This window comes from Pelodiscus sinensis, chromosome 5 (genome assembly GCF_049634645.1).
Source record: "Pelodiscus sinensis isolate JC-2024 chromosome 5, ASM4963464v1, whole genome shotgun sequence".
NCBI classification, from domain to species: domain Eukaryota; kingdom Metazoa; phylum Chordata; order Testudines; family Trionychidae; genus Pelodiscus; species Pelodiscus sinensis.
The window spans coordinates 131,346,714-131,362,839 of record NC_134715.1 but is presented as its reverse complement, the minus strand read 5'-3'; the positions used below and the strand labels follow the sequence as shown (position 1 = coordinate 131,362,839).

At 58.4% G+C, this 16,126-nt stretch overlaps 1 protein-coding gene across 2 annotated transcripts in view; it reads right to left on the bottom strand.

Moving 5' to 3' along the window:
• SFXN5 (sideroflexin 5) overlaps positions 1 to 15,731 on the bottom strand; it is a 202,505-nt gene extending 186,774 nt beyond the window's left edge. Inside the window, exon 1 of one of the 2 annotated variants that reach the window (XM_075931041.1) lies at positions 15,586 to 15,731. In XM_075931041.1, the coding sequence (XP_075787156.1) occupies positions 15,586 to 15,642 (57 nt within the window). In that variant the 5' untranslated portion in view covers positions 15,643 to 15,731. The remainder of the gene's footprint in view (positions 1 to 15,585) is intronic. The other variant, XM_075931042.1, reaches the window with a different exon arrangement.
• Between the last annotated feature and the right edge of the window lie 395 nt (positions 15,732 to 16,126).

Sequence of the window (16,126 nt, the reverse complement as noted above, 5' to 3'; positions counted from 1 at the left end):
AACTCTAGTTATGAAAATGCATTAGCAGAATCTACCCATTAGCCATACTCTATCACAGTGGTCCCCAACCTTTTGGGGCTGCTGGGCGCCCAGGGCGCAAGAATGGCTCGGGCCAGCCCTGGTCACTAGGCAGGCGCACATAAATGCCCCGGTGGGCGCCATGGCGCCCACGGGCACCGCATTGTGGACCACTGCTCTATGATGTCCTCTTCTTGCCTCCACTTCTTCACCTCACCGCTGGATCATGAAGATTTACTGCTTGTCCCGCATCTGCGTATTTCTTCCTCTCTCTACTCCTTTTTAATTCAAGAGTCCCTTCCCTTCTCCCATACTCCAGGGGTTGCATTTGGGCGGTAAGATGATGCGCCTGGAGTCATCTACAAATGGGGATGCTCAGTACTTCTAGCTTCTTTGCGGCTAGAGTCCAACGTGCTGCCATCTGCCGCCATCCCAACATTTCGTAACTCCAGAAGACGAACGCTGATGTGCTGACAAGACAACAGAGGCCACTTAGCTTGTATTCCGTGTTATTCTTAGTCCCAGCAGAGCAACTCCTTGAAGCTCACGAGGCCTGGAGTACATTGCACTCCCTGAAGACAGGTCCGTCCGCCCAGTCGCACCTCAAAGGAGCCAAGTAAAACTGATGAGGACAATTGTCTGTTTCATCCTGTTCCTGCCAACTCTTCTAGGGACAAGCTACCTGTGGGGGGCCAGACACAAACCTCCTCTGCCAATCCTGCAGAGTCTTCCTGCATAGTCTCTGGGGAAGAGGGCTAGGGCAGAGCTAGAAATTTTATCTCATGGTGTCTGCTGCAACAGAATGATAGGGGTTTGGTGTCCTTCTCTATTCTGACTGCTCTCCCAAACAGCTATAGAATATTTTCACCGAATATACAAGATATTTCTTTTATTAATAGGATTATTTCCAAGGGCCTGAAGCTCTGACTGGCAGATTCCTTGGGAAAAGACTGCCTAGATATTTCACCTGTATTTCTACATAAATAACAGAGTTTAAAGAGAAAGATACTTGTAAACTGACTTGACCTTCAACTGTCATCAGGTAACATAAAAGTGTGCACAGAGTCTCTGTTGCCCATCTGATTCTTTTAACAGCTGTTATAGTAACCAGTTCACTGGAAGAAAACTGAACACACACAAATTTGCTGTGATTAACCGAGGCTATTTTGGTTCCAGTTCTCACCAGCCTGAAAACAGGGTTTAGTTCTGAAAAGTGGCTCGGAATATTAATTCCTCTACACAGCATAGCAGTTCATAGGGAGTGAGGGAGCACATTACAGCTCCATTTCAATTAAATCATTGTGCTGTAGGCCATGCAAGATCCAGCTGACTTCAAGATAAGTAGTACAAGAATGGAAATACTTCTTACAGGCTCGGGAAAGTCAGAAAGAGGCTAAAGGGTAACGGGCAACTGCAACATTTGACGGTCACCTTAATTTAAATGAAAGCCAAGAGACGGACATTTCTTACACACTGTAAACAGACACATGGAGAACTTGATAACTAGAGGATTGGGAATGGAAGACAGGGCTTGCCTACCTGCAGAGCGGTACTCGTTCATCTTAAGGCAGCAATTTAAAGTGATTTAATGAAAACAGTGCAGAAGGCAGTGTGAACACATTAATTCTGGATTCAGCAGGGCTTATTTCAGTTTCAATAGACTGGGAAGAGGTGTGAGATTAAAAACTATGCCCTCAACCCAAAATAAGTGTGTCCACATAGGAAGCTGAACGAATTTAACGAAAATTGTGTAAGACGAGGCCAAACAGTCTTTCACCTCAAGCTCGCTGGCACAAACTCAGCCCAAGTTGGGAGTTTTTAAAGATGGGGTTAGACATTCTTTGCCCCCGTACACATGCTGCAGCTACACCAGGGTGGGCAAGTGGCTAGCAGGCCGGATGTGGCCAACCAAGCCACCGAATCCACGGCCACCTCACCAGCACCCTGACTATGCAGCAGCTGCCCCCTTTAAAAGCTGGTTCGCCATGCTCGGCACACTGGGGAGGGCCTGGGAGGCTTTCCCCCAGCAAAATCCTTTAGCTCCCATTGGCCAGTTAAGAAATTTTGCTGGAGGTAGGAGCATGAACGAAGCCTCCTCCCTCCCCCATCCCCGTGACAGAGCAGAGCCACCTGGAACAGTCAACCCAGCAGACAGAGCTGCCTACATAAGCCCTTCCGAGACAGAGCCTGCCTCTGGCACCCCAGCCTCTCTCTCCCACAAACTACCTGCCCCAGGCCACCACCCAAACCCTCTGTATCCCCTCACCTCACTTCCTCCAGGTCACAACTCCCTCCCAGACCCTGCACCCCCTCCTACGCACTTCTCCCAGTCCAGAATCCTCTCCTGCATCCATACCCCCTGCCCGACCCTGCAACCCAAGCCACTGCCCCAGGTCTCTACCCAAACCCTGGGTATCCCCTCTCCCTACCTCCTCCAGGTCACAACTCCCTCCCAGACTCTGCACCCCCTCCTACATACCTCTCTCAGGCCAGAATCCTCTCCTGCACCCATACCCCCTCCTGGATCCTGCACCCCAACCACCTGCCCCTGATCATAGCCCCTTCCCTCACCCAAACTCCCTCTCAGACTCCACACTCCCTCCTGCATCTTAGTCCTTTATTCCAAGTTCCATTCAACACCCCACCTGCTGTCCCAGACGCTACACTCTCTCCATAAAAGTGCAGCCCTGGACCACTTAAAATCTTGGAGTGGCCCCCTATTAAAAATTATTGTGCACCCCAAGCTACACTGTACTGCAGATACCAACGTTGCATACTACATCAGCCAAGGGAAGACAGGGCCTCAGGTGCACACAAAGCAAAGCAGCTTGACAGTTAAACACGTTTCATGGCAGAAGGTTTTTAAACAAGTTAAGCTGGTCTGCGAAGAAAACCTCCTCTGCCCTGAATGGTTCTTGAAGAGGCAGAAGACCCTCCCTGGTGGAACTCTTTCAAAATGGAGTGTAGCCTGAGTAGGAACTGGACTTTCACATGATGGGTTTGACAGACCTAGTTCCTTTGGCGTAGCAAAGGTCCGCACTTTATCCACTTGCCAAGCACATTTCTTCCCCTGTTCTGAGGGGCACACTAATTCACTTTGCAACAAACACCACCTGAAATCACGTCAACCAGGATAAGCTTATCTGCCCCCAGTGTTTCAGGTCTAGCCCTTTGCTTCAATCCTGCAAAGAGAAAGGGAAAATCTCTAGCTTGGAAGCCTGAACATGGCTTCAATTCGTTGTGGGTTTCCCTAACGGCAATGACACTAGGTCATGCTGCCTCTTTCTGTCAGGATTCACTTCTGTATTGCTGCACTCATAGAATCATAGAATACTAGGACTGGAAGGGACCTCAAGAAGTTATCGAGTCCAGTCCCCTGGCCTCATGGCAGGACCCAGTACCATCTAGACCATCCCTGATAGACATTTATCCAACCTGCTCTTAAATATCTCCAGAGATGGGGATTCCACAACCTCCCCAAGCAATTTATTCCAGTGTTTAACCACCCTGACAGTTAGGAACTTTTTCCTAATGTCCAACCTAAACCTCCCTTGCTGCAGTTTAAGCCCATTGCTTCTTGTCCTAACATCAGAGACTAAGAACAATTTTTCTCCCTCCTCCTTGTAACACCCTTTTAGGTACTTGAAACAACTATCATGTCTCCTTTCAGTCTTCTCTTCTCCAAACTAAACAAGCCCAATTCTTTCAGTCTTCCCTCATTTTTTCTAGACCTTTAATTATGTTTGTTGCTCTTCTCTGGATCGTCTCCAATTTTTCTTTTTTTAAATGTGGTGCCCAGAATTGGACCCAATACTCCAACTGAGGCCTAATCCCTGCAGAGTAGAGCAGACCATGTCTTGCTCACAACACTCCTGTTAATGCATCCCAGAATTATGTCTGCCTTTTTTGCAACAGCATCACACTGTTGACTCATATTTAGCTTGTGGTCCCCTATGACCTCTAGATCCCTTTCTGCAGGACTCCTTCCTAGACAGTCACTTCCCATTCTGTATGTGTGAAACTAATTGTTCCTTCCTTCCTTTTCACTTTAAATATATCACCAAGCTGTGGTATTAAACAAGAAGCTGATCCTATGCTGACTCATACAAACTGGTGTGTCCGCAGTTCTTTTGGGATCAGCAGAACTGGTATTTCTGTGAGCATTCATAGACAAAAGGGCTGGATGCTGCAAAGGGATCTGGGGTTCGCTATTTTTAATTTGCAAGGCAAGGTAAGAGCGGGCTTACCCACCCAAGCCCCCTCCTCTGGGTTAACTGGCTGGAGGTGCCAGGGAGCTGACACCCAGTTAAGAACAAGCAAGTCTCCCTCATGCTGAGTGCAGGGGTGGAACAAGGTGACTCAAGTCCTCGTACCCTGGGATCTGGACCAGTTAGAGATCTGGCTGACAAACACTGATGATCCTGGGGAAAGCAGGTAAAGAGCACAGCAAGCGATTATGGAGAAATGGGACATAGTTTCTCATTTATAATTGCACCGGTGGGCATGGATATTGTCAATTAGAAAACCTACATTTTGTGTTAAAGCACTTTCTCTGGCTTCTAGAAAACAACTGGGAGAGTGAAACCATTTTAACTGGCATAAGCCAATCCCCATGAAATGCAAGTTTGTCCCGCCAAGGGTGGATTTTTTTTCCCCTAGCAGGCAGCTTTCCCTTGTCTTTCTCCTCAAGGACAAAGATTCTTAATATAGCACAACTGAATTTTTTACAGCCCTTGTTTTACTCATCTCTCCTCTTAAAGGACCACAGTATTGTTTCTAGCCATCATTTCCATGAAGAAACAAAACAACATGATCCAGAAGTAGCAGTATTATTACAATTTAGATAGTACCATAAATCTCCCCGGTGTGTTACAAAACAAGTAAAGATAAAAGTGCCTTATTAACTAGATCTCTGCTCCAAGGATCTTATAGCTCAGTCCAGATGCAACACAGCAGTGGATGACAATAAACAGAGAATTTGGGAACACGCGGCCCCTTTGGTCAGTAGCAGAGGGTTGAGGGGAAAGCTGGGGGAAGGAGAGAGGATTTCATGGAACACTTGATATAAAAATAAAGTTTGCTTTTACAGGTATAAGAACATAAGAACAGCAAGACTAACGGTCCATCCAGCCCAGTGTCCTGTCTGCCGACCGTGGCCAATACCAGATGCCCCAGAGAGAGGGAACACAACAGGTAATCCTCCCGTGATCCCTCCCCTGTCACCCACCTCCGGACAAACAGAGGCCAGGGACACCATTCCTACCCACCCTGGCTTATAGCCATTGATGGACCTAACCTCTGTGAATCTAGCTAGATCATTTTTGAACCCTGTTAAAGTTCTAGCCTTCACCACATCCTCTGGCAAGGAGTTCCACAGGTTGACTGTGCGTTGAGTAAAGAAAAACGTCCTTTTGTTTTAAACTTGCTGCCTAGTCATTTCATTTGGTGACCCCTAGTTCTTATATTGTGGGAATAAGTAAATAACTTTTCTTTATTCATTTTTTCCACACCAGTCATGATTTTATAGACCTCTATCATATTCCCCTTAGTCTCCTCTTTTCTAAGCTGAAAAGTCCAAGTCTTTTTAATCTCTCTTCATACGGGACCTGTTCCAAACCCCTCATCATTTTTGTTACCCTTTTCTGAACCTTTTCCAATGCCAATATATCTTTTTTGAGATGAGGCAACCATCTGATACTGTCTTCCCTATCTTATGTCAATTTAGTTCTGGTGAAAAGTGCCAGCATAGCTGCTCTAGAAACTGAGGGTATATCGATACTACAAGCACTACAATGGCAGCGAGAGAGATACAGACATTTGCTACAGCAACTGAAGGAGTTCTTCTGTTGCTGTAGTAAATCCACATCCTCAAGTCTCCTGACTTCCTGTCCTCAAGCGGCCATTGTTAGGTCCATGAAAGAATTCTTTCATCAACCTAAAGATGTCTACACCAGGGTTTAGGTCAGCTTACCTACTTCTCTTAGAGGTGTGGGTTTTTTCATACCTCTGACCAATGTAGCTAGGTCAACCTAAGTTTTAGTCCCCTAACTTCACAACAAGGTAACATTGGCAGCTGACCCTCCAGCTTTCCTTTACTGACTCAATGCTGAACTAGACAGCTCTCCAACACAGGCCTTAGCTATACTAGACCTTTCCTTTCCCCGTAGAATATCCCTTTGCTGATGCAATGGGAGCACTAACAGATATTCTGCCAGCAATTTTAACCCCCATGAAATCTAGAATCCCGGTCAAAGAAGATCTAGAATCAAAACAGGGTTATTCAACGTGGTAGCTAAAGCACTAGCATTTTTGCTTTTATTGTTGCTCCCATTTATGAAACCCCATGGGTTAGCAGTAACAACAGAAATCACTAGGAAGACATTTGGTCACTTGGCAATGAGAGAAATCTATATTCCTATTCACAACATGGCCTTTTATTATTGAGGGCATATCTACAGTACTGGCCGGACCGAGGGGCAGCAGCTGATCTAGCGGGGGTCGATCTATTGCATCTGAAACAGACACGATAAATCAACCGCCAATTACTCTACCGTGGTCTCCGATACTCCTGCAGAATGAGAAGTGGAAGCGGAGTAGATGGGAGAGTGTCTCCTGTCCACACACCACAGTGAAGACACCACGGTAAGTGGCAGGGATGTAGAAGTGTAGTCAATTAACCCATTAACCGATCAGCAAAAGCATATAGGTTAATGCTACAGTCTCCCCCCTACATTTTTTTAGAAGGCTGGCCAGCAGCCCGGCTCAGTCCTGGCTGGCGAGGGGTCTAGGACCTACACCCGCTGTAGCTCTGCATTTAAAGTGTTATTTAGGAGGTAGGTGGGCAGGCAGCCTGGCTCACACTGGGTCCGGGAGCTCAGACCGCACCCCGGACAGGGGCTGCTGCCATCTCTGTATCAGGGCCAGCAACACGGGGCGACAGGCAGCCGGTCCACATGGAGAGCTGGTTTTTAAACTGGGTCCCCTCATGGACCAGCGCCCGCCTGGCACCCCGCACTGCTGCCTCTGATTCAGATGATATTTGGCAGGCATGTCAGGCGGGTGTCAGGCACAGACCCAGGAGCATTTTGCTCATTAAGGAGTGATCATCATTTGTAACAGTGTTTTAAGAAAAACAAACCCAGAATGGGGAGGGCATGATGTTAACAACCATATGCACATATAACATGTCCGTCTAGGTTGTAGGTCTCAGCTGCGTCTCAATGGACGAGCTACCATATCAGCAAAAACTCCATGAGGACCGAACCCTTTGTGAGCCAACTCAGGCCTGGTCTATCCTATTGCGAGAGAGCAATCTGAGTTACACGACTTCAGCTACATGAATAGTGTAGCTGAAACCAATGTACTTAGATCAACTTACTAGGGATGTTAAATATCAGTTAATTGAATAGTCGAGTAACCTCATGAATTCTAATCGGTTACTCGACTATTCTATAGTCCCCAGGGGTGGGGCTGGCAGCCAGTGTGCTCCACCCCACTCCTGTCTCCTCCTCCTGTCCAGTTGAAAAGCTCTGGACAATGTGAACATCCCTTGAGTTACTGAGACAAGAAGGTGATTAGCACAATGAAATACCCCTTTGCTGCACACAGATTTCTCACTGTACTTCCCCAAGTTTCCTGACTTCCTGTCCTGTGCTTTAACCAGAAACCCACCCTTCCTTCAGTAGATGGGCAGGTAAGTAGTAAAGTAGGTTTGCTTCCCGAACTTTGGCGCTGCTTGGACACCAAGCAATCAAACTTTCCATTATGTCGCTGAGCCTCCCAAAACAGATAAGTTGCCTTAGTTCCAGGGCAGCTGCCACCTACAATTAGCAAGTCAACGAGCTGGCAACTTTCCTGTCACACTGTGATCCTGTCCAGAACTCAGCAGGATAGTGAAAAAGTCTCCTTGGAAACCTTATGGCCTTTAGGACTAATTCCAAGTAATCTGGGATGAGAGAGGGAAAGGGATGGAAAAATCATAGGAACAAGTAAATTCTTGTGACTAACTTTTTGTTTGTTTGCTAGAAGCACGTGAATTGAAAACCAGATCGGTCATCTCTGCCCCGTGCTCTCAATGTTCATGTTAGTGAAAGAAACCAACAATCCTTGGAGTAGATCACATAAACTGCTACCATCCAAGGAACTAGAGTATGTGGTGACGCCTTACTGGACAAGATTCGGGCAAGTTTTTTTGTTGGCCAAGCGCTGGCCATGAATGGTCCAGGAAACAAAGTCTCCACAATCTCCTAATGCAGGAGCAGCGAGAATGCAGAGCAGAATTGAGGGCCTAACTCAACAATGGATAACTGAGGTTAGGGAGTAGACTACATGAGTGGGCCTCCATCCCAGTGGGAGGCAAGAGTCTCATAACCAAGATGGTCCCCGGGACAGGGTAATTTTGCTCTTTGCGCTCGCATCTCTAGAATGTGCGGGGGGTGCCGACTGACCTGTAGCAGCACTGTGATTGGACGCAGAGGGAGCGCTCGGCTCTCACCGTCCACGTTGTGTACAGTCAGCACCCACCTCACTTCACATGTCCTTGCTTTACATGCATCACTCTAGCAATACCAGTAAGAAAAGCACATGGACAGAAACAGGCGGAATCTGTCAACCATGCATGTGGACAATGATAAACACCATAACATGTCTTGCGGGCCACACACACAATCCCAATGGGAAAAACGTGGCCCAGGCTGCCCACCACTGACCTACCTTCGCCAAACCTTTCACTAGCTTTTCATGATTCTGTATTTCGTTTTAGGCCATGGTCTCCGTAAGCATGAGCAGACCAAACCAAAGTCTACTGTGCACATCTACAAGTTTCCTGACCACTCGTATTTACCTAGCTCGTCCTATAGGGCATCGCATACCTCCCCTGGTCCAGCAAAATCCCTCATCTGGGACCAGTCAGGTCCCAAGGGTGCCAGACCAGGAAGGTCCAACCTGTAGTTAATTTAGGAAGGATCCACACCCTTCCCTACCCTTTCTGGAGAAAATCCAGAAAATTGCAGAATGTTCATCACAGCAGGGACTTGTGGCCTCTAGACTCCCTAGGGAAGTTTCCCCTCTTCTGTACGGATGGAGCTGCTGACGGAGTGGCTAGTGCAGACAAGTTGTCAGCCATTTTATCATGTTTTCTAGGCCTGCTCTGGGCAGAGCTAAGCGACACAGTAATGAAGATGCAGATGTATCACCACTGCAGACGTATCAGCGTTAGTGTCCTGGCTGGCCATCTCCCAACTAATCTCTCTCTGCATACATGCTCACAAACGGTAAGAGCTAAGGCCACCAAATTTGGTGCGCAGCTTCCTCTTATCCGAACTTAAAGCAGGCCAGGGGGAGTGAGGGCTGGAGAAAGCCCCTACCGGATGGGACCCCCCCAGCCTCTCCTCAACCCTCACTCTCTTGCTCCCCCACATTCCCAGCCCCCCGTCCCTCAACCCCCACCCTAACTCCTGCACCCTCACACCCCCAGCTTCCTGCCCTGCTCCCCCATCACCAAAGCCCTATCCTGACTCCTGCATGCCCGCCCCGCCCCCCCCACACATGCACGCGCAGCCCCCTGCCCTGAAGGACATGGGCAATGTCAGGTAAGTCTTCTAGAATAAAAATAAAGAAATCAACAAAACTATCACACTGAAACATTGACAAATGCTTTAGCCAAGGAGCGTTTTAACATCTTGGGAAAGAAGCAAAACGTAGTTTCATTCTCTAAGTCACAAAATTTGTTCATAAATGGATTTTTTACACCCAATATTTGCTTTTCTGAATTTCCCCTATATTAAAAAAATTGCACGACAAGCTGTGAAATGTGTTTCCACCTTTGAAAATCCGATTCCTGTCTCCAATGCCAAAGTCACGAGTTGAACCTCTGTGGTCCGGAACGCTCTGGTCCAACAACACCCGTGGTCTGGAAGGACCACGGATGTTGCCAGACTAGAGAGCCCCAGCAGCAGAAGTTGTTGGCGGCTCAGTACCAGTGGATCAGCCAGCGGGACCAGTGGATCAGCAGATCCCATGGCACATCAGAGCCCGCAGCTGGTGGGACAGAGAAGCTGGTGGGGGGGCCAGAGCTCACGAGCCTGCAGCCAGTGGGGCCGCTGAAAGTTCTGGCAGGGCAGCGGGGCTTCCATGAGCTCAGGCGGGGTTCCTGCGAGCTCCGGCAGGGTGGCCAGGCTACCACAAGCTCTAGCAGTTGCGGTGGGGCTGCTGCGAACTCTGGCTGGTAGCAAGACTGCCCCAGTTCACGAGACGGAGAGGCTGGGAAGAGGAGCCTAGCGGGAAGGCTGACACCAGACGTCTCATGGTCCGGCAAACTCCCTTATCCAGGATTGGTCAGATCGGTGCCAGGAAGGTCCAACCTGTACTCTCCCGTCTATGGGACTCAAAAGGTGCTTTATGGATAAAAAAGCACCAGAGTGCAGCGGCGCAAACCTGGCAGAGCGAAGCTCATAGGAGGCAGTCACTGCTGGATTTCACAGGAGAAGAAATGCACAGGCATGCAGAGCAGGGCCGCAGTGAGTCTCCTCTCGCCCTCACGGCCCTGTCTCACCATCGTCCCCCTCCGTGCCGGCGGGTATGCAAGGGCTGTCCTGCTCTCCACATGCACCCCCTCCGTGCCGGCGGGTACGCAAGGGCTGTCCTGATCTCCCCATGAACCCCCTCCGTGCCGGCGGGTATGCAAGGGCTGTCCTGATCTCCCCATGAACCCCCTCCGTGCCGGCGGGTACGCAAGGGCTGTCCTGATCTCCCCATGAACCCCCTCCGTGCCGGCGGGTACGCAAGGGCTATCCTGATCTCCCCATGCACCCCCTCCGTGCCGGCGGGTATGCAAGGGCTGTTCTGATCTCCCCATGCACCCCCTCCGTGCCGGCGGGTATGCAAGGGCTGTCCTGATCTCCCCATGAACCCCCTCCGTGCCGGCGGGTACGCAAGGGCTGTCCTGATCTCCCCATGCACCCCCTCCGTGCCGGCGGGTATGCAAGGGCTGTCCTGATCTCCCCATGCACCCCCTCCGTGCCGGCGGGTATGCAAGGGCTGACCCGACAGCGCTCTCCATGTGCCTGGGGCCAGGTGGCATGGGACATGCCGCAGGGCAGGTGGGGCACAGATGTACTGGGGCAAGAGGAGGCAAAGGGGTACCCGGGACAAGAAGACACAGGGGTACCCAGCGCGGGGGCAGGAGGGACACGGGGGGGCCCTGAGAGAAGGGGGGGACATGGGGCAGGGTGGGCACGGGGGGAAACCCAGAAGGGAGGACACGGGGCAGAGGGACACAGGGGGGCCCGTGAGAAGGGGGGGACACGGGGCAGAGGAGCGGGGGGGACCCGAGAGAAGGGGGGACACGGGGCAGAGGAGCGGGGGGGGGACCCGGGAGAAGGGGGGACACGGGGCAGGGGAGCGGGGGGGGACCCGGGAGAAGGGGGGACACGGGGCAGAGGAGCGGGGGGGGGGGACCCGGGAGAAGGGGGGACACGGGGCAGAGGAGCGGGGGGGGGGGACGCGGGAGAAGGGGGGACACGGGGCAGAGGAGCGGGGGGGGGGACCCGGGAGAAGGGGGGACGCGGGGCAGAGGAGCGGGGGGGACCCGGGAGAAGGGGGGAAACGGGGCAGAGGAGCGGGGGGGGACCCGGGAGAAGGGGGGACGTGGGGCAGAGGAGGGGGGGGGACCCGGGAGAAGGGGGGACACGGGGCAGAGGAGCGGGGGGGGACCCGGGAGAAGGGGGGACACGGGGCAGAGGAGCGGGGGGGGGGAACCCGGGAGAAGGGGGGACACGGGGCAGAGGAGCGGGGGGGGAACCCGGGAGAAGGGGGGACACGGGGCAGAGGAGCGGGGGGGGACCCGGGAGAAGGGGGGACACGGGGCAGGGGAGCGGGGGGGGGACCCGGGAGAAGGGGGGACACGGGGCAGGGGAGCGGGGGGGGGGACCCGGAAGAAGGGGGGACGCGGGGCAGGGGAGCGGGGGGGGGACCCGGGAGAAGGGGGGACTCGGGCAGGGGAGCGGGGGGGGGACCCGGGAGAAGGGGGGACTCGGGGCAGGGGAGCGGGGGGGGACCCGGGAGAAGGGGGGACGCGGGGCAGGGGAGCGGGGGGGGACCCGGGAGAAGGGGGGACTCGGGGCAGGGGAGCGGGGGGGACCCGAGAGAAGGGGGGACACGGGGCAGAGGAGCGGGGGGGGGGGACCCGGGAGAAGGGGGGGACTCGGGGCAGGGGAGCGGGGGGGGACCCGGGAGAAGGGGGGACTCGGGGCAGGGGAGCGGGGGGGGACCCGGGAGAAGGGGGGACGCGGGGCAGGGGAGCGGGGGGGGGACCCGGGAGAAGGGGGGACGCGGGGCAGGGGAGCGGGGGGGGGACCCGGGAGAAGGGGGGACACGGGGCAGGGGAGCGGGGGGGGGGACCCGGGAGAAGGGGGGACACGGGGCAGGGGAGCGGGGGGGGGGACCCGGGAGAAGGGGGGACACGGGGCAGGGGAGCGGGGGGGGGGACCCGGGAGAAGGGGGGACACGGGGCAGGGGAGCGGGGGGGGGACCCGGGAGAAGGGGGGACTCGGGGCAGGGGAGCGGGGGGGGGACCCGGGAGAAGGGGGGACACGGGGCAGAGGAGCGGGGGGGGACCCGGGAGAAGGGGGGACACGGGGCAGGGGAGCGGGGGGGGACCCGGGAGAAGGGGGGACACGGGGCAGGGGAGCGGGGGGGCCCGGGAGAAGGGGGGACTCGGGGCAGAGGAGCGGGGGGGCCCGGGAGAAGGGGGGACACGGGGCAGGAGAGCGGGGGGGGACCCGGGAGAAGGGGGGACACGGGGCAGGGGAGCGGGGGGGACCCGGGAGAAGGGGGGACACGGGGCAGGGGAGCGGGGAGCGGGGGGGGACCCGGGAGAAGGGGGGACTCGGGGCAGGGGAGCGGGGGGGGGACCCGGGAGAAGGGGGGACACGGGGCAGGGGAGCGGGGGGGGGCCCGGGAGAAGGGGGGACACGGGGCAGAGGAGCGGGGGGGGCCGGGAGAAGGGGGGACACGGGGCAGGGGAGCGGGGGGGGGACACGGGAGAAGGGGGGACACGGGGCAGGGGAGCGGGGGGGGACCCGGGAGAAGGGGGGACACGGGGCAGGGGAGCGGGGGGGGGACACGGGAGAAGGGGGGACCCGGGGCAGGGGAGCGGGGGGGGACCCGGGGGAAGGGGGGACGCGGGGCAGGGGAGCGGGGGGGGGCCCGGGAGAAGGGGGGACACGGGGCAGGGGAGCGGGGGGGGGCCCGAGAGAAGGGGGGACACGGGGCAGGGGAGCGGGGGGGGGGCCCGGGAGAAGGGGGGACACGGGGCAGAGGAGCGGGGGGGCCCGGGAGAAGGGGGGACACGGGGCAGGGGAGCGGGGGGGGGCCCGGGAGAAGGGGGGACTCGGGGCAGAGGAGCGGGGGGGCCCGGGAGAAGGGGGGACACGGGGCAGAGGAGCGGGGGGGCCCGGGAGAAGGGGGGACACGGGGCAGGGGAGCGGGGGGGGGCCCGGGAGAAGGGGGGACACGGGGCAGAGGAGCGGGGGGGGGACCCGGGAGAAGGGGGGACACGGGGCAGGGGAGCGGGGGGGACCCGGGAGAAGGGGGGACACGGGGCAGAGGAGCGGGGGGGACCCGAGAGAAGGGGGGACACGGGGCAGGGGAGCGGGGGGGGCCCGGGAGAAGGGGGGACTCGGGGCAGAGGAGCGGGGGGGCCCGGGAGAAGGGGGGACACGGGGCAGAGGAGCGGGGGGGGGCCCGGGAGAAGGGGGGACACGGGGCAGGGGAGCGGGGGGGGACCCGAGAGAAGGGGGGACACGGGGCAGGGGAGCGGGGGGGGACCCGGGAGAAGGGGGGACACGGGGCAGGGGAGCGGGGGGGGGACCCGAGAGAAGGGGGGACACGGGGCAGAGGAGCGGGGGGGGGGGACCCGAGAGAAGGGGGGACACGGGGCAGAGGAGCGGGGGGGGGGCCCGGGAGAAGGGGGGACACGGGGCAGAGGAGCGGGGGGGGGACCCGAGAGAAGGGGGGACACGGGGCAGAGGAGCGGGGGGGGGGGACCCGAGAGAAGGGGGGACACGGGGCAGAGGAGCGGGGGGGGGCCCGGGAGAAGGGGGGACACGGGGCAGGGGAGCGGGGGGGGACCCGGGAGAAGGGGGGACACGGGGCAGGGGAGCGGGGGGGGGGGACCCGAGAGAAGGGGGGACACGGGGCAGAGGAGCGGGGGGGGGCCCGGGAGAAGGGGGGACACGGGGCAGGGGAGCGGGGGGGGACCCGAGAGAAGGGGGGACACGGGGCAGAGGAGCGGGGGGGGGCCCGAGAGAAGGGGGGGACACGGGGCAGAGGAGCGGGGGGGGACCCGTGAGAAGGGGGGACACGGGGCAGGGGAGCGGGGGGGGACCCGTGAGAAGGGGGGACACGGGGCAGGGGAGCGGGGGGGGACCCGAGAGAAGGGGGGACACGGGGCAGGGGAGCGGGGGGGGACCCGGGAGAAGGGGGGACGCGGGGCAGGGGAGCGGGGGGGGGCCCCGGGAGAAGGGGGGGACACGGGGCAGAGGAGCGGGGGGGGGCCCGAGAGAAGGGGGGACACGGGGCAGGGGAGCGGGGGGGGACCCGGGAGAAGGGGGGACACGGGGCAGGGGAGCGGGGGGGGGACCCGGGAGAAGGGGGGACACGGGGCAGGGGAGCGGGGGGGGACCCGGGAGAAGGGGGGGACACGGGGCAGGGGAGCGGGGGGGGACCCGGGAGAAGGGGGGACACGGGGCAGGGGAGCGGGGGGGGGACCCGAGAGAAGGGGGGACACGGGGCAGGGGAGCGGGGGGGGGACCCGAGAGAAGGGGGGACACGGGGCAGAGGAGCGGGGGGGGGCCCGAGAGAAGGGGGGACACGGGGCAGGGGAGCGGGGGGGGACCCGGGAGAAGGGGGGACGCGGGGCAGAGGAGCGGGGGGGGGCCCGAGAGAAGGGGGGACACGGGGCAGAGGAGCGGGGGGGGGACCCGAGAGAAGGGGGGACACGGGGCAGAGGAGCGGGGGGGGGCCCGAGAGAAGGGGGGACACGGGGCAGAGGAGCGGGGGGGGGCCCGAGAGAAGGGGGGACACGGGGCAGGGGAGCGGGGGGGGACCCGGGAGAAGGGGGGGACACGGGGCAGGGGAGCGGGGGGGGACCCGGGAGAAGGGGGGACACGGGGCAGAGGAGCGGGGGGGACCCGCGAGAAGGGGGCAGGGGGACCCGGGCTATCCCTCTCCCCCAGCAGCGGAGACGCGGGGCCGGTCCCGGGTCCGCACTGGGGGGGGGGGGGTCCCAGCCTACGCGGGGCTCGAACCCGCGGCGCCCAGGCGCCGCTCCAGGGCCAAGGGGGCGGGGCGCACGAGAGCGTGAGGGGCAGCGCGGCGGACCAATGGGAGGGGAGGGGCCCCACCAATCAGCGCGCGGGACGGGGCCGGAGGGCGGAGGCTGCCGTCCTTCCCTGCAGCGCCCCGTCCCGCCAGGGAGCGCCCCTGGCAACCCCCAGTCTCGAGACCCCCCCCCCCCCCGGCGCGGCCCCGCCCCCGCCCCTCGCGCGCGCAAAATGGCGGCCGCACCTGCTCGAAGCGGGGCTTCCCCAGCTGGAAGGGGGGGTTCTCCGCCGGCTCCGCCATGCCCCGCGCGCCCCGCAAGCGCCACCACTTTAAACGGCCTCCTCCGCCGCCGGGCCCGCCCCTCGCCGCCTATTGGACGCGGCCCTCCGCAGCCCGGCGGGGCATGCTGGGGGATGGAGTTTTCCCTCGCCCCGCCGCCGAACGGCACCATGGGAAATGTAGTCCGCCGTGGCGGGCGCATGGCCTTGTGGGAAATGGAGTGCCAGCTTGGCAAGGGCTGGTGGGACGTGGAGGAAAGAAGTGGTGCATGCTGGGAAATGTAGTTTGGGGGCTTGGGACTGAGGGAAGGGGAAGGGGCTCCCCCTAGCCCAGCAGCAGGTGTGGAGGGGGCCAGGTGCCTGGATTTCAACCAGACACTAGCAGCTGCCATTAGGAGTCCAGTGCGGGGCGCAGTAGGAGCTCAGGGAGGCTGCCCCTCAGCCCTGCCTCCGCCCAGCTGCAGGGTCCCTGGGCGCTGTCCCTGCCCTGCCAGCTCCCATTGGCC